Here is a 19,806-nt window from a genome sequence, read left to right as displayed (position 1 = left end):
CTGATCAGTGATATAGCTGGGCTTCCAACATACTTAAGTCAGTTTCCAAGTTCTGGAACTTGATGTTTTTTCCAAAATGTTAAGCCAAGTTCCTTTGATTTACAAGTACATAGTGTGAAATTCAGAGGGGATCAAGGGACATTAAATCTGTTTCAGAAGCTGCTCCAAGGAAGAGCCACTTTCAGAATACAAATCATCTATTCCTTCTTGTTTTAATAATCTATGTACCGAGAAGCATTTATATTCCATTTCAGTTGCTACTTGGACAGGAATCCCAACTTGAATATTATTCAAGTTCAGTATTATTTAAGCAATATATACTGGTAGACATTTCAAAAATAAGATTAATATCTTCAGGAAAAAACGTATTCAGAAGAACATCTGACCATAATCCAGTGAATCTTGGGGATAAAAAGCACTGAGAAAATCCTAAGCTTTTCTTTTTCTTATTTCTCATGGTGACACCCTCTGACATGTTTCTGGCACTCTGTCCTGTGCACAAGCGACACACTGCAATGCAACAACATTCAACAGTACTGGCTAAGTGGTGGACCCTGCCACTTATCAAACAGATTGTTGAGAGGGGAAGGCCAATTTGAATGGTGTGCATATGCTTTTTCTCCTTTAAGCTTTAATTTAGGAAGTTTACAAAATTGTCAAAGATGTATGTTTAGGTACATTGCTTTTAGATTATTAAATATTTAACTTTTTTGCACAATGAAAACATGAATTTAAAAAGATGTGGACAGTAATTAGAAAGTATAGCTACCAAATTCATCTGCCTTGTTTGATATTATCGAACAAATTCACTAGAGATGGAAAAATAAGGGAAGAAGAGGCATGTTATAATTTGTCAAGCCATTAATAATATGATGTAACTTTTTTTTTGGTAAAAGTACTGCTGATTTGTATATGTTATCATATCAATCATCAATTGATAGGCATTTTTATCATGTCTATGGTATCCTGTACTGTATTTACCCCTGATCCACAGAATCGACCAAGCCCCACCGCCGTTGAATTGAGACCGTCAAAGAGCTCAACATAGTCATAGCCACAGTCAGCTTCTTCTTCCACTTCAAAAATCTGGAAGGATAATTCGAGTCGAGAGCCCCGTTCTGACACTAACAGCCATTCACAGTCCGCTTGTCCCGGGTAGTTGTTATCACCAAACTGAGCGTGCGAGTACAGATCTCTGGGTTTTGATTCTGCTCTTAGTCTGCCACCACACTCTGCCAAGGAAAGGAAAATGAAATAAGAGCGCCACGAGCTTTATTTAACAGTTTATTCCAATTTCGCTTTCAATGTAGTCTAACCACTCTCTAAGTTTGGTGTTTATTTCCACCATTAGTCATTTTCCCCATATTGTAAGATTGAGATGGCAGAATGAATACATCACAGGCCCTACAGAAACTGCGGAGTCGGGATCTCACCTCCCACACCTACCGGCTCGGTGACTTTCGATAAGTGACATCACTTCTCTGATCTGTAGGGTAAAGTGGTCAAGAGTAAAATGCAGATGATAATAACAGTACCAATCTTAATGGCTTTTGAGAATTTAAGTAAAACGTGACAATCACTTAAAACAGTTTCTGCCATATGTAACGCTCAATGAATTTTTTTTTTTTATTGTTAGATCTCACATTGTTTTCAGTATTAAATAACTGTTTTCATGGGGAAAAGGTCAATGCCTTAATTTGAGTTTAATCTTAATAATTTAATTGAAGCATCCAGAGGAATAAGAGATAACTTAAAAGCAACAAAATATATAAAACTGCTATATGTGTATACATGTCATAGAGAACTCTCTACAAAGAATATACAGAACAGTTTTACTTTATTTAGAAATATTTATCTAACTTGGTTGGGAAAACATACACACATCATTAATTGTAGTTACCATTGTAGTTCCAGAACCTAGTCAGTTATATGTTGTGTTTTTAACAAACAAAAAATTTAAGTGCTCTTTTTACAGCTTGTTTCTCAGAGAGCTAATAATAAACATGCACTTTACCAGTTACTACTTTTGTCAGTAGAGGTAAATTATACCAAAGAAATAAATACACTTGCATGAAAATTTACATTTAGTGTAATTTAGAGAATAAAATTTTCAAAATTTTCTCAGGAACTGTGTGTGGTCTGAGACCCCAAATTTTACAACGACTAGAGATTAAATCAAAGTAAAGGGAATTTGCAATGCTCCCTCCAGTAAGTACACGTGCAAACATACATGGCTGGGGCGAGGGAGGAAAAGAGGGCTGTGAAGGGTGTCAGGAGAAGGTAAGAGTTTCCTTCTACCCTTATTTGCCAAAGACTGAGGTTTCTGGGAAGCAGGAGTTGCAGTACTAAAACCAGGAAAGTCCCCAGAAAACTGGGATGAGTTGAGAGGAAACAAAAACAAAACTCCAGTGTGGAAAGATTTGGATGGCTAAGCCACTGGTTATCAACACACAACTGTATCTGTGGCATGGTCATCTGTGGCCAGATAGCCCTTGGCAGCCCCCCGTGAGGATGCGTCAGGACAGCTAAAATTCTTAGTTGAGTTTTTTGATTTGTATATGGTATACCCACATTGTGGTTTGGTGATTTTAAATAACAAAATATTTCTGAATCCCAAGGATGGAATCCAGTCCAGCTGTGTCTGAATACACGTCAGCCCAACCAAAACTATGGTCATTGTCACAGACAACTGCACATTCAGAGACCTTTGTGTGGCTAACATATGAAAGGGCTTCCAACTAGGGTTTCAGTCATGAGAATGGCTTTCCTCACCATGTGACATGATGAATCTAAATGTCCCTTTGTCTTCCAGATGGTTAGGTGGGGTGTCTTGCACAATCTATTGATATAGCTACTACTATTTCAGATGTAAACATGTGACAAAACACACGTGCTTAGAACCACTATGGGAAGCTGGAAATCTGATCAGTCTTGGGAATCATCTCATGAGTCCCACAGACTGGAAGCCAAGCATCCTTCCTTTCCCACCATGGTACCTCTCTGCCCTTTCCCTGTGATGCAACTCCACAGCCAAATGGCTTGGATACACAAATCTGAGCTCTGCTCTTCATTAGCTGTGGGACTTTGTCCCCGGCTTCATTCCTAAAGTGGAGATCATACATAGTACCTACATCATAGGGTCTAGGTGAAGAGTGATGGGCTAAAATATGTACAGTTCTTGAAGGACACCTGGCCCACAGGAAAAGCCATCCAAGTGTACACTGCCATCATCATTGATATTTTTTTCTAGTGAGGACATTTAAATGCCATCATCTACACTTTTAGGCATCCACTCAGGTATGAAAAGAAAAGCCAGAAAAATTGAAAAATAATTTCAAGCACTATTAATCTGTTTTTCAGAAAGGAGGGATTATATTTTGGAAGGCTAGTAAAATATTTTGGGAAAATATTTCTGAAGTCAATAGGTGAATGTATAAACCAGTGTAATCTCATTTACAGATACTAAAAAAAAAATCTATTTATTCTCAAAGTTTGATATAATTGAGTGATTTTTTTTATTTTCAAGTTAAAAAAAAAATGTCAGCACTCTAGTTACTTTTATTTCACAACCCAGGAAGGGGTGGACTGTGAGATAGGACAGGCGCTGGTTTCCGTGTGCCTGTTTCAAACAAAGCAGCAAAGCAAAGACCAAGATCCAGAAGAAACGATTCTGTTAGCCTCCGCTCAGAGCAGAAATCAGGAAGGAAATGAAGTATTTGAACAAAATGGGGAAGGAGATTTCACAAAGCCTGTGTGAATCTGAAAATGACAGTGAGGCATCATTATTTGATTTTACTGAAAACTTCTAGAAAATGACAATACTCAAAATAAATGATGTTAAAAATGACTAAAAATGTTTCAGAAAGGGCAGCCTTCATTTTAATTTGGAAATTAAATTTCCTGGTAAAATGTTAAATCTCTGAGAGTGCCAAATAAGTTTAGGCATTATAATTTAAGTTACATCAAAATAGTTTCTTTTTTTGGAACTTATTAATGTAATATTTGATTTTTAAATATCATTGACAAATAGGATGATACTTTATGCTACAGAAAAAAATCCCACCATACATGGCATATTTTAAATTATTTTCTCTCCACATTTCCTTTCTTTTTCTGTTTTAGCACCATATCCTCTGAAAGAATATGCTATGTTTTTATTGAAAGAGCTGGGTTTTTCTTTTTGGTTGTTACTTGATTAAAATAAATTTGGCTTAGAATTTGGACCTACTTTTAGAGGAAAAAAGGACTCTTTCCAATAGTCTATTTTCCATGGATTTGGATAGTATTACTTGTGAAAAAATAGTCATAAAGCACTGTTAATATTTCTATTCATCTAATTTCAAAATTCATAGTATTAGAAGATTTTCTGGTGGATAAAATTTAAATTATATGCAGAAATATAAATTTACTCAATGTATATTGCAGGGCCCATCAATAACAGTTACATGTATTCTAGAAGGCAGTAAACATTGAATAAATGCTTTATACGTGTAGTGGAAATTGACATACGTGGTACTGGCTTGGCTGTCTTGTTGGTAGAAACTAACTAAAAAATCAGAAGTTCAGAAACTTCTGAGAATCAGAAGTTTAACTTACCATACTATAAGATGCCAACAGGAAGGATTCCTTCCATTTTTTAAATAAATTCCCACAAAATATCTACTTTTTTCCTATGAATTACAAATACTTCATAGCGCCTATTCAAAACAGGTACCAAGTAAATATTTGATGAAAAACTGTGGAATAAATAAACTGCTAAAGAGAAAGCTTTCAAAAGAAATAAACAGTAGGCAGTACAAAAGAATATTTCAGCATGTATGTCTCCTCAAAAGTAACAGTATAAAATGAATCTGCCCAGAAAATTCAAAGACAGCTGGTTAAGTGACGGCAAAAATTTACACATGAAGAAAACAAACAAGCAAACAGATAATGCCAAAAATTTTGACAAGAGCAGGTGGACAGGAGTTGGGAGGTCAGCACTCTAACTCCAACTGTTATTTTTTTTGCACTACTTTGGTTGTTATTTAAGTTTTAGTCTCAAAATCTTCATTTCTGAGATGACAGAATGGGATCAAACAACATCCAAGGCATATTCTGCCTACAAAATGTGACTGAGGCTGCTCACATGGGGATTTGAATGAATGTAAACTGAACAAATAAATAAAATGAGCCTAGTCGGTTGGGTACTTTGGACAAAGGATTTGTTTAAAACTTACATAAGGAGGCATTCAGTCTCTACATGTTGCTCAAATAACAGAGATCCGGTTTTGTATTGGTTTTCTTCCTAATCTAAAGTTTATGTTAAGAGAAAATATACCATAGTGGAAAGTATACGAACTCCGGAGACAGTCAGAATTAGGGTAAAATTCAAGCTTTGATATAATTTTAGAAATCTTTGCCAATTAATTAAGCCTTCAGATTTTTAATTTCTTTATTCTGAAGATGAAGATAGTTCCTACATCATATGGCTCTTTCGAGGACTCAGTATGTGTAGTTTATGTTAAGTAAATGTATGTGCCTGAAATGTGAATATATACCATTGGATTGGATTGGACATGGTCTCTAGGATAATATAATTAGAGCCTACCAATGGATTCTTAATGGTAATACAAACACTGTAAATAGGGTCCAGAGCAGAGGCTGTGCAAATTAAAGTCATGGAGTTTTATAGTTGTAAGATAAGATAACAGTTTTATAACTGTAAGGAAATATATAGCTTGAGATTTAAGGTAAAGGTAAAGATAAAAAGAGAAACTGTAAAACTAAGTTTTTATTAAACTAAGAAAAATTTATAGGTAAGTAATTTAAAAATACTCTATCAGCTTTCACTATCAGCTTTCTAGAGTTCTGATAGCCTATTTTCACACTCCGTTCTTGGAATCTGTGACAGCCAGGATTATTTTAAAAATTATGCCATTAACTCTGTGCTGTCAGAAAAATATTGATGAAATAATGGGATTCCAATTTTTCCATTCCTTCAACACATGACACATTATCAAAAAAAAAAATTTCAAGAGTAAATATCAAACGTATGAAAAAATCTTTCAACAGTATAAAATTTTTTTAATCCAAGAAAGATTTTTCTCAAATCAAAATAATTATATTAATCATGAGAAGTAATTATTTTTGTATTACTGAGGAGTCCAATTAATACTAGCATGGATCAGACCAATATCCGGACAATATCCACTTTCTTACAAATAGACTTCAATATAAATCTAATGCTCATAATAAAATATACTAGAGTGGCAAATGATACTGGACTATGGAATAAATTAAAGTTCTGATTCTAAAACAAAATGAAAGTCAAAGAAAAAACAATAATTAGAAAACCATGACAAAAATGACTACACTAAAATTTCTCTGTGGATGAATTTGTAGACTACCATGCTTTGTTTTACAACAAGATAGAGTTCTCCTGGTGTCTCAGTAGTTTATGCACTGGAAATGCCACTAGGTGTCACTATAAGATAAATGATTTCAGTGAATACCTACAATTAACTGATTTCTTTTTTAACTAAAAGAAAAAAAAGGACATTTACTAAACATTTATGGAATATATTATTAGATTGGCTTCAAATTATTAAAATATTAGTATACACGTTTGTCTAAAATTTTCCATATTTTTCTAAATTATATTTTATTTCTTAAAGACTTCCATTACAGCTGGAATCTATAAGCATCAAATTAGGGATTAGGATTAGGGAAAATATTGTGTTGCATATTAAATAAAAGGAAAAACAATGAGGCTCTGTAAAACAGAGAGATAAATCCCAAATTTGATTTACAAAAATATATTAATGCAAAATTTAGCTAACCAGGTCAGATTACAAACAAAATTTTGAAGACTAAACTACAGATTTCTATCTGCTAAAAATAACCTATAAATCAAACCACTAAAGTTAACATGGAATACATTATACAAATATTTAGAGGTAGTTCTGCTTGATCATAATAGCACATTGAACGTGAACCAGATCAAACTTGCATTTTTTTCTAAATGTTCAGCAACTACAAAGATATTTAGGTAGGATGCTATGTGATTCTCAAATATTTCACACCGTGCTTCAGTGAGATTTCTTCTGATTCATTTATAATCCTGTTATAGGATCCCCTGCACGCACCAGAAGAGAAGGCTGGATCTTCTTAGAAAAGAGCAGCACCCCTGATTTACTGACCTGTAGAATGTGTGGCTTGAAAGCCTTTTCTCTGAACTGATGCATCAGAAACAAACCGAACAAACATTTTATTTCCAGTAGCCACAAGGGGCTCTGGTATCTTGTTGCCACATAATCGTCCAAGAATTGGTGATTCTTCCGTTTCTCCATCAAATACTTCCAAGTGATCATAAGCACATTCTTGATGCTGCTCAATCTCAAACTCACTAAAGGCCTATTTTAAAAGAAAGGAAAAAAAAACTCAAAAAACCACATACCACTGAAAATAGGTTCTCTTCTTTGGAGCAGAAACACGGAGCAAAAAACATGTTCAGGCCATGCAAATGATTTAATCCTGTAGTACATTACTGAAAGCGGTGTGAAATCAATAGACTATAAATACAATGAGGAAAACAATGTACTAACAATGTAAAACCGTGAAATTCTACTATTTGACTATTGCAACTAATTCTACTATTGCCATTGAATCTACTCCAGAATTTAGACCAATTATAATAAGAAACTGATATTTTATTCAGAATGTAGTCTTCATGCATCAGGAAAATTTAAACAATTATATTAAAAGATGATTCCTTCTGGTTTTGATGATCATAAACTATTGAACATCATCCTACTTTTGAGCATTTAAACTAAGAAGAAAATCCCATAAAGTAATTTAAAAAGTAATTATTTTCACAAAAAAATAAATGTAGTAAATCTTAATAGAATGCCTAAAACAAAGGGATTTCTCATTATGTATTTATTTATTTAGATCTTAAAGCTCATATTATTAGAAAACACTAATATGACTTTAGGTTAGATTATTTTTAATTAACTTTTCAGAGAGATAGTACACTTATGTTAATATTTGGAGTCTTGCAAAATTTAATATGTTTTTTCTGTGTAGGTGTTTTAGCAAATTCTTAAAATAAAAATTTATTAAATGTAAAACATTAAATACAACAACAGAAAGTTTAATTGTGATGGACTGAAAATAACTATTACCCAAACTATTAATAATTCCAGAGATTCCAGATAATTTGCCAATTGCTAATTAAGGCTTTTTCCTTTCCTCAGAAAAACCATCATACATTCAAGAAATAGACCACTGAGTCTTACTGAGTCTACAGAGCAAAGCTAAAAAAAATAAAGGAACTAAATTTGTGGAAATATAAAATATGCTTGAAAATGTATTAATTTTGCTACAATCACTGCAGCATAAAATATTTGCAGATACACTTTTTACATACAAGTTTTCTTTAACACAGTTTTGTGAAGTGATCTTAATTCTCAATTTAAGACATACATTTTGTATTTTTGTAAGAAAAAAAGTGACTAAGAATGGTTCTCCCTCAGTGCTGGCCACATTTATCGATTCCGTACCACACCACCACTGGCTCTCACTTTTGACTTTGGAGGAGTAAGGGACAAAATGAAGAAAGCGATTTATATTAATTAGGGAACTGGAAAAAGGAGTGAAAAGACAAAAGAAAAGGAAGAAAGCTGATCTCTCATGTCTCATTCCACTGGGCCCTACTTAAAAGTATAAATTAAAATGCTATAACCAATAAGCATTAGAGAATCATCATTTATTATAATTATTATGAGTGAAAAGGAATATTCACTTCATTCAACCAAAGACACTGGATAGTGCAAAAAAGATTAAACACAGCACAAAAGAATCTCACTGGAAACAAACTAGAGCAGAAAAATACAGTGAGCAGGGAAACTTCAGCAGAGTTTATTTAATCTGAAGCACGGCATTCAAAGTACATCATCACTTAAGGTTTGTCACTAGATTAATCTCTGTAATCTAGTAGCAGAAAGTGAAGCAAAGTAGACATGCAGGGCCTGGAATATAGAAGACCCTGAATGGATGGCTGGCTGGATATCTGAATAAGTCTGTCCATCCATCTACCTACCTACCTAAGCCCTGTTTATGGCCAATCCCATGGATGGGAACACTGTGGATACGGCAAACCGAAACTTCTGGTTTTCTGCCTTTCAGGAGATGCTAACTCAGTCAGCTTTTATTATCTTTGTGTACACAAAAACAGTCTTAATATTCATTTATAACTATTAAGAAACTAAGAAGAGAAAATTGGCTTAACTGCACCCAGAGTTTTTAAAATTAAACATGAAACCAAACTTCTGAATAATAAGGTAATTATTGTTTAAAGAGAAAAATAATAATATCTGAAAACCACTGCAAGTCGAATAATTGTCTCTTTCGAATGTGCCTTAGAGTCATTCATCTATAAATATAAAGAGCAGAGAAATCTATTGTGTAGAAGAGAAATTTTTAAGAATGATGAGGGTGATGGAATTCTAAACCGTATCCTTTAAGTAAAAGCTGAAACTGGGATCAGAATTTCAGACCACACATGTTCAGTCCGCTGAAAACTAAGTGAATGAGCTAACTAAGCGGCTACTTCATTCTCTAATGAAGTGCAGGGTGTCTGGAGTACATCTTAACTTCTGTTTTACAGAACAGAGCGACACCGCACAAAGTGGCATTGAACTGGTGGGTTGAGGGCATGCTGACACCTGGTCTGGAACCAGCTGGCTCCAACATTTTATCAAATTACTAATGGAATCAGACTGATTCTCTAAGAGTCAGATTAGGCAAAGGTTTTGTAGCTGACACATTCTCAAGCAACGCAAATAACTCTCATTCGTTAAAGTTTTATGAATTTTCCTCTTGGAATTAGCAGAATTTTGTTAGATCAGCTGCGACAATTGGGTGGTCCTTTTGAAGTCAGTTTAACCCAAATGCTCCACCATATCCAAGCAAAATGTGACTAATTCACATGCTGAGATCTCATAAATCTGCCCTGTAATATCACATAGAGACACCTCCATACATAGTGACTTGGCCTTAACAAAAAATACTTCTAGGCCACAGAAAGGTATGATAGGAGTCCAAGGGAAAACAGACAATTTTTAAGGACAGTTTTCGGAGTTCCCAAAGATAAGTAAGATACACAGTTTATTACTTTATTCTATCACACATTCTGAGCCATGCCTATGTCTAAATTCCCAGCCACCAAGAACCAATGCCACAGAAATGTTCCTCCAGAAGACACTTACATTCCTAAAAAAGATTCCTCAAAAGTCCTTCAACGTTACAGTGGAGACAGAACAGAAAAGCTGATGTGTGGAGCTGTAAGGAACCTGATTTCGGCCCTCTTTGGGGGAGACTTTTAAATATTTTTCCCATGCCTTTACACTAAGACTTTACAGACATTCTGATATTCAAATATTTAAACCTTATTCACTCCATGATTATATTTCTATGATCTTAAGGTTAATAATCTAGGTTTTAGAGAAACCATAAAGAGTGAATAATTGTACTTTTAAGCTCTAGGGAGAGTAACTATGTTTCTCCAACACCCAAGCAAGCTCACCTACCTACCTGGCCACCAGCCAGGCTTCCCTATGAGGCCCCCTCCGATGAACAATGGTAGGGGTTCTAAAGGCACTGGCTAGACACCAAGGTCTTTACCTGCACAGTCACCACACACATTCACAAAGGACAAGATAATAAAACCGTAACACTTAATGCAAAAAATAAAATATAGCCAGGCTGACCATGTAAACTTAAAAGAATTAAAAAGATTGATACAATGTGAGCAATTTTGAGAGGACATCCAGAGGCTCCCTCATTCCAGCCATCCTTTGCCTTTTCCTGCCTTCAGTAAGAACTATCATTTGGTTTCCCACAAGATATTGGAAGGATTAGAGGCCCCTGGAAAAAATGGCTACATTTTTTAGAATACAAAGCCCAGTCCTCTGATTCAAAAGAGCTCTTCTTTTCCATGAATCTTCTATAACTGCAATCCAATATACATTTAATAGATTTGTGGTGGAGAATTATATAACACTTGTGGGTGTTTTTGGTTTCTAAATATCCCATATATGAAGCTATAAATTGCAACTATGTAACTTAGCAGAACTTTAGGATATGATAAATCAAAAATGACATAAACATATTAGCTTATTGCTGTGTATTCCTGCCTAGAATTTTATTTGCTTTGTTTTGTTTTTAACGAAGAGTAACTCAGAATATGAAAAAAGTACCAAAAACTTAATGATCAGCTGAGTCTCTCAGAACCAAGATGAGATGAAGCCAGCAATGATAAACCCTTTTCTTCATTCATTCAGAACTTTATCTCCTTTCTAGTAGGAAGACTTTTTCCAAGTATCTTTAGACCATGGTTTCTTTTACTTTAAAGCTATTATCGTGCAGTCAGCATCCCATGATTAAACACACATACACACACAAAACATGGCAAATATACTAGTTTCCTATTGCTGTTCCAGCAAATTACCACACACTTAGTGGCTCAATGCAGCCCACGTTTATTGTCCTAGAGCTGTGGAAGTCAGTGGTCTACAATGGGTGAAGTAGCACTGTGTTTCTTGTAGAGGTCCTAGGTGCGAATCTGTTTCCTTGCATTTTTCCAGCATCTAAAGGCTGCCCTCATTCCCTGGCTCAGGTCTCTTTCCTCCATCTTCAACTGTGGCTTTGAACCAACCATAACAGCTCTCTGAGCCTCTGCCTCCCTCTTGTAAGGACTCTTATGATTACTTCAAGCCTACCCAGATATTACAGGATAATTTTTGCATTTCAAGACCCTTAACTTAACCACAGCTCCTTTTGCCATGTAAAGTAATATATGCACAGGTTCTGGGGATCAGGGCATGGTCATCTTTGGGGGATGGGGAGCATTATTCTGCCTACCGTAGAAGGTAAGGTCAAATATCTTTATTCTCTGTGATTTTCTGGGGAAATGAGGACAAACATTTATTACTACATAATTTTAAACTCTTTTACTTCTGACTTTCTTAGCTCGGGTCAACAAACTAAGTCCCACAGGAGACATCTGGGCTGAAGACTGTTTTTTGTAATTAAACTTTTACCAGAACACAATCATGTCCATTCATTTGTTATTGTCTATAGCTGCTTTGACACTAAAATGGCAGACTGTTGCAATGCAGACCAAATAGTCTACAAAGTTCATAATATTTACTATCTGGCCCTTTAAATAAAAAGTTTTCTGATCACTAACCATTAGTCACATTTGTTAGGATTCAATTTCAAAGGGATTGGCCAAAATGGTTGAGTAGAAAGACCCTAAGCTCACTTCCTCTCACAAGCACACCAAATTATAACTGTTTGCACATCAACCATCATTGAAAAAGACTGGTGTCTACCAGAAAAGATCTTCTACAACTAAAGACTTAAAGAAGGAACCACAACGAGACAGCTAGGAGGGGCAGACTTGCTAAGATCCAGCTCTGTCCGCCAGTGAGAAGAACCAGCCTCACAATCCCCTAGGCTCTGGCCCTGCCCTCCAGGAAGCCTGGGCTAGCCTCTGGACTGGCCTCACCCACCAGAGGGCAGACACCAGTTGCAAGAAAACCAAAACCCTATAGCCTGCAGACCTAACCTGCCCACAGCAGGCCAGATCCTGCCCTGGGACCAGCTGGGCCCTGCTCTGCCCACTAGCAGGCTTCAGGGCACCCTAGACCCTGTATCTACTTGTGTCAGGGACTGCCCTCCCTGGCCCAGCAATCTGAAACCAGCTCTGGGACTCCTGGGCCCTGTAACCAGACTCCAGGACCTGGTTCTGCCTACCAGTAGTTCAGCAATAACATCAGGACCTGGCTTCACCCACCAGTGGGCAGGCAACAGCCTTGGAATCTTATGGATGCTCAGTGAGCCAGCATTAGCTCCAGGCCTCCTGAGGTTCTGTAGTTAGCCACCTCATGACTAGACCCCACCAACAAGCAACTGACAGCCTCCACACAAGGGAGAGCTGGGTGACCAACCAGATCAGGGCCAACCGAGCCTACCAGACTACCCAAGGAGCCTGTCACAGCAGAAGGTCCCATGCAGTCCTAATAGTGAGAACCCCCTGGAGCATATGACTTGGGTGATGAGAAGGCAGTGCACTGCTGGGATGCACAGGACATCTCCTACAAAAGGCCACTTTCCCAAGACTGGGAAATACAACCAATCTACCAGATACACAAAAAATAAAATAGCAGCTTAGGCAAAATGAGGTGATAGAAGAACATATTCCAGGCAAAGGAACAAGATAAAAACTCCAGAAGAAGAACTAAGTGAAGTGGAGATAAGCAATACAACCAACAAAGGGTTCAGGGTAGTGATCATAAAGATGATCAAAGAATTTGGGAGAAGAATGGATGCACAGAGCAAAAAATTAGAAGTTTTTAAAACGAGTTAGAAAATATAAAGAAAAACCAAACAGAGATAAAAAAAAAGATTGTAACTGAAATGAAAAATATACTAGAAGGACTCAACTTAGACTAAATGTTAGAGAAACACATTAGTGAGCTGGAAGACAGAGTAGTGGAAATCCCTGGTGCCCAACAGAAAAAAGAAAAGAAAGAATGAAAAGAAATGAGGACTGTTAATTTCTGGTCAAGATGGCAGGGTAGTAGGACCATGAGCTTGTCTCTCCTCATGACTACAAAAAACCACAACTGAGTGCTAAACAAAGATGGAACCTAGCAAAAAAGATCCTCTTCAAATGGAAACATACAGAGGGAATCTCAGTGGGACAGTAGGAGGGGCATGCTTGTGAAATGATCAGGCCCTATACCCCCAGGTGGGCCACCCACAAGCTGAAGAATAATTAAGTTGCAGAGGCCCTCCCACAGGAGTGAAAGTTCTGAGCCCCACATTAGGCTCCCCAGCCCAGGGTTCCACCATTGGGAGGAGAGTCCAGAACAACTGGCTTTGAAAGCCAGCAAGTCTTAACTCCAGGAACCCCACAGGACAATGGGAAATAAAGACTTCACTCTCTTGAAAAGCACACACAGAATTTTGCATGCACCAGGTCCAAGGGCAGAGGCAGTGACTTCATAGGAACCTGGGTCAGACCTGCTTGCTGGTTTTGGAAGATCTTCTGGGGAGGTAGGGGTCACCTGTGGCTTACCCTGGGGACGTAAAAGCTAGTGGTGGACATTTGAGGAGTGTTCATCTACATGAGCTTTCCTGGAGGCTGACATGTTGAAATAAATGATGAGGATATAGGCAACTATCTAAGAAAGAGTTTAGAGTAATGGTGGCAAAGATGTTCAGAGAACTCAGGAGGGATATAGATGCAAAGAGGGAAGATTTTAGCGAAGAGTTGAAAAATAAAAGAATACCTAAACAGAGTTGAAGAACAAAATCACTGAAATGAATAATACACTAGAAAGAATCAAGAATAGACTAAATGATGCAGAAGAATGGGTCAGTGAGCTAGAAGACATATTCGTGGAAATCACTATCACAGAACAGAATGAAAAGAAATGAGGATAGTTTAAGAGATATCTAGGACAACATGAAGCACACTAATATTCACGTTATAGGGGTCCCAGAAAGAGAAGAGAGAGAGAAAGGACCTGAGAAAATATTCAAAAAGATAATAGCCAAAAACTTCTCTAACTTGGGAGAGGAAACAGTCACCCAAGTCCAGGAAGCACAGACAGTTCCACATAGGATCAACCCAAAGAGGAACACACAGAGGTACACAGTAATCAAGTTGACAAATTAAGGATAAGGAGAAAATATTAAAATCAGCAAAAGAAAAGCAACAAATAACATACAAAGGAACTCCCATAAGGTTATCAGCTGATTTTTCAGTAGAAACTCTCCAGGCCAGAAAGGAATGGCACAGTATATTTAAAGTGATGAAAGGAGAAAACTTACAACCAAGAATACTCTATTCAGCCAGGAACACATTCAGATTTGATGGAGAAATCAAAAGCTTCACAGATAAACAAAAGCTAAAAGAATTCAGCACCACCAAACCAGCTTTACAACAAATGTTAAAGGAACTTCTCTAGTCATCACACCACAAGAAAAGAGAACAAAAAGAAGAAAGAGGAAAAAAAAAAAAAAAAAGACCTACAAAACAAACCCCAAACAATTAACAAAATGACAATAAAAACAAATGCATCTATAATTACCTTATATGCAAATGGATTAAATGCTCTAACTAAAAGACATAGACTGGCTGAATGGATACAAAAACAAGATCCATATACATGTTGTCTACAAGAGATCCACTAGAGCTAGACACACATGCAGGCTGAAAGTAAGGAGATGAAAAGAACATTCCATGCAAATGGAAACCAAAAGAAAACTGCAATAACAATATTTATATCAGACAAAATAGATCTTAAAATAAAGACTGTTACTAGAGACAAAGAAGGACACTACATAATGCTCAAGGGATCAATCCAAGAAAAGGATGTAACAATTGTAAATATATATGCACCCAACATAGGAGCACCTCAATATATAAGGCAATTGTTAACAGACATGAAAGGAGAAATCGACAATAACCCAATAATAGTGGAGGAACTTAACACCCCACTTACATCAATGGAGAGAGCATCCAAACAGAAAATCAATAAGGAAATACAGGCCCTAAATGACACATTAGACCAGATGAACTTAATTGACATCTATAGAGCATTTCCATCTGAAAGCAACAGAGCTCACATTCTTCTCAAGTGCACACAGGAACATTCTGTAGAACTGATTACATTTGGCCCACAAAGCAAGCCTCAGTAAATTTAAGAAAATTGAAATCATACCAAGCATCTTTTCTGACCACAATGTTATAAGGTTAGAAATCAGCTACAAGAAAAAAACTGCAAACACGTGGAGGCTAAACTTTATGCTACTAAACAGCCAAAGGATCACTGAAGAAATCGAAGAGGAAATTAAAAAATACTTTGGGACAAATAAAAAAAAAACCACAATGATCCAAAACCTTTGGGACGGGGCAAAAGCAGTTCTCAGAGGAAATTTTATACCAATACAAGCTTACCTCAGGAAATAAGAAAATCTTAAGTAAACAACTTAGCTTTTTACCTAAAGCGTCTAGAGAAAGAAGACCAAACAAAACTAAAAGTTAGTAGAAGAAAAGAAATCATAAAGATCAGAGCAGAAATAAATGAAACAGAGACTAAAAAAATAGTAAAAATCAATGAAACTAAAACCTGTTTTTTTGAAAAAGTGAAAAACAGTTGATGAACCGTTAGTTAGGCTTACCAAGAAAAAAAAGGAAGAGGGCTTGAATCAATAAAGTCAGAAATGAAAAAGGAGAAGTCATAACTGACACCACAGAAATGCAAGGGATCATAACAGGCTACTATGAGCAACTATATACCAACAAAAAGGACAACCTAGAAGAAATGGAAAATTTCTTAGAAAGGTACAATTTGTCAAGACTGAATCAGGAAGAAATAGAAAATATGAATAGACCAATTACCAGCACCAAAATGGAGTCAGTAATTAAAAAGCTCCCAACAACAAAAGTCCAGGACCAGAAAGCTTGACAGGTGAATTCCACCAAATGTTTAAAGAAGAGTTAACACCTCTCCTTCTGAAACTATTCCAAAAATTGAAGAGGAAGGAACACTTCCAAACTCATTCTGTGAGGCCACCATCACCCTGATACCAAAATGAAAAGCAAAGATATCACAAAAAAAGAAAATTATAGGTAAATATCATTTGTGAATATAGACGCAAGAATTCTTAACAAAATACTAGCAAATCTACTTCAAATGCCTATACACCATGGTCGAGCGAGGCAAAGCAATCAATGTGATACAGAACATTAACAAACTGAAGAATAAAAACTGTTTGATTATCTCAATAGATGCAAAAAAAAAAAAAAAACAAAGCTTTTGGTAAAATTCAACATCCATTTATGATAAAAACTCTCCAGAAAGTGAGCATAGAGGGAACATATCTCAACACAATAAAGGCCATATATGACCAACACATAGCTAACCTCATACTTAATGGTGAAAAGCTGAAAGCATTTCCTCCAAAATCAAGAACAAGACAAGGATGCACATTCTTGCCACTTCTATTCAATATAGTTCTGAAAGTCCTAGCCATAGAAATTAGTGAAGAAAAAGAAACAAAGGGAATTCAAATCAGAAAAGAAGAAGTAAAACTGTCACTATTCCCAGATGACAGGATACTATACATAGAAAATACTAAAGAAGCGACAAGAAAACTACTAGAGCTCATCAATGAATTTGGTAAAGTTGCAGGGTACAAAATTAATATACAGAAATTAGTTTCATTTCTATATGCTAACAATTTAATAGCAGAAAAAGAAATTAAGGAAACAATTGCATTCACCATCACACCAAACAGAATAAAATACCTAAGTATATACCTACCCAAAGAGGCAAAGGACCTGTACTATGAAAACTGTAAGGCACTGATGAAAGAAAATGAAGACAACATAAAGAGATGGAAAGATGTACCATGTTCTTGGATCGACAGAATCAATATTGTTAAAATGGCCATACTACCCAAGCAATATACAGATTCAGTGCAATCCTTATTAAATTACCAATGACACTTTTCATGGAGCTGAAACAAAAAATGTTAAAATTTGTATAGAAACACAAAAGACCCCGGACAGCAAAAACAGTCTTGGGAAAAGAGAACAGAGGTGGAGAAATCATGCTCCTTGACTTAAGACTATACTACAAAGCTACAGTAATCAAAACAGTATTGTACTGGCACAAAAACAGACACATAGATCAATGGAACAGGACAGAAAGTCCAGAAGTAAACCCACACACTTATGGTTAATTAAGCTACGACCAAGGAGGCAAGAATATTCAATGGAGAAAAGACAGTCTCTTCAACAAGGGGTGCTGTGAAAACTGGACAGCTACCTGTAAAAGCCTGAAATTAGAACATTCTCTAACACCACAACAAAAATAAACTCAAAATGGATAAAAACCTAAATATAAGACCAGATACTATAAAACTCATAGAGAAAAACAGGCAGAATACTCTTTGACATGAATCACAGCAATATTTTTTTCAAACCAGCTCCTAGAATAATGGAAATATAAGCAAAAATAAACAAGTAGGCTCTAATTAAACTTAAAAGCTTTTACACAGCTAAGGATATCATCAACAAAACAAAAAGACAACCTACAGAATGTGAGAAAATATTTGCAAATGATATGATCAAAAACGGACTAATTTCCAAAGTATACAAACAACTTGTACAGCTTAATTTCGAAAAACAAGCAACCCAATAAAAAAAGTGAGCAGAAGACCAATGTAGACATCTCTCCAAAGAAGTCATCCAGATGGCCAACAAGCACGTGAAAAGATGCTCAACATCACTAACTGTTAGAGAAATACAAATCAAAACTACAATGAGATATCACCTCACACCAGTCTGAATGGCCTTCTTAAAAAGTCCACAAACAATAAATGCTGCAGAGGGTGTGGAGAAAAAGGAACCCTCCTATACTGTTGATAGGAATGTAAACTGGTACAGCCATTATGGAGAACAGTATGGAGATTCCTTTAAAAACTAGTGAGAGTTACCATATGATCCAGCAATCCCAATCCTGGACATATGTCTGGAGGAAAATGTAATTTAAAAAGACACATGCACCCCAATGTTCACAGCAGCACTATTTACAATAGCCAAGACATGGAAACAACCCAAATGTCCATCAACAACTGACTGGATAAAGAAGATGTGACACTGGCATATACATACACATATACATATGCATATGTATAATGTAATACTAGTCAGCCATAAAAAAGAATAAAGTAATACATTTGCAACAGCATGAATGGACCTGGAGATTGTCATTCCAAGTGAAGTTAGTCAGAAAGAGAAAAAAAAATGTCATTTGATAATGCTTATATGTGGAATCTGAAAAAGGGGACACACATGAACTTACCTATAAAAGAGAAACAGACTCACAGACATAGATAACAAACTTATGGTTACCAGGGGTTAAAGGGGATGCAAAGGGATCAATCAGGAATTCTAAATCTGCACCTCTTGGGGAGTGATGGAAATGTTAGCTATCTTTATTGTGGCGGTGGTTTCATTGGTGTACACATCTATCAAAATTCTTCAAATTAAACATCTGAAATATGTGTAGTTTACTGTACAGGAATCATACCACAATACAGATGTTAAAAAAAAAAAAGAAAGAAAGAAAAGAAATGAGGACTGTTTAAGAGACCTTTGGGACATCATCAAGTACACTCTTTTTCACACTATAGGGGTCCCAGAAGGAAAAGAGAAAGAGAAAGGTGCTAATAATATATTTGAAGACATCATAGCTGAAAACTTTCCTAACCTGGGAAAGGAAACAGTCATCCAAGTCCAGAAAGAGCAGAGAGATCTATATAAGATTAACCCAGAGAGGAACACACTGACACATTGTGATTAAATTGACAAAAAGATAAAGAGAAAATATTAAACGCAGCAAGGGAAAAGTAATGAATAACATACAAGGGACCTCCCATAAGGCTATGAGCTGATTTTTCAGCAGAAGAATCTTCCAGGTAATTCTGATGCATGCTAATACTCAGAAAGCCTAACGTAGACTGTGACTACTTCTACAAAGATCACAAAGTCAAGTACTGAAAACAAAGATCAATAGTTGCATTAAAGCCTTCATTTTCCTTCTAAAAATTACCTTCTTACGATACTAGCAGGTATGACCACTGTTGAACTGACTGTCCTAGTCCTCAAGTGCAATATTTGCCTATAATTTGTGAAGAAACAGACTGTCCTAGAGTTGGAAAGGATGCTCAGAAAGCTGAATG

At 36.1% G+C, this 19,806-nt stretch overlaps 1 protein-coding gene across 1 annotated transcript in view; it reads right to left on the bottom strand.

Moving 5' to 3' along the window:
• Window positions 1-19,806, bottom strand: part of TLL1 (tolloid like 1) — a 183,610-nt gene that overhangs the window by 3,627 nt on the left and 160,177 nt on the right. The window contains exons 19-20 of the mRNA XM_031464184.2: window positions 7,179-7,392; window positions 982-1,232 (exon numbers count right to left, since the gene is read on the bottom strand). Of these exons, the coding sequence (XP_031320044.2) occupies window positions 982-1,232; window positions 7,179-7,392 (465 nt within the window). The remainder of the gene's footprint in view (window positions 1-981; window positions 1,233-7,178; window positions 7,393-19,806) is intronic.

Source organism: Camelus dromedarius, chromosome 1 (genome assembly GCF_036321535.1).
Source record: "Camelus dromedarius isolate mCamDro1 chromosome 1, mCamDro1.pat, whole genome shotgun sequence".
In the NCBI taxonomy this organism is placed as follows: Eukaryota; Metazoa; Chordata; class Mammalia; order Artiodactyla; family Camelidae; genus Camelus; species Camelus dromedarius.
The sequence above is the reverse complement of the archived record's forward strand: the minus strand, read 5'-3'. Positions and strand labels throughout refer to the sequence as shown.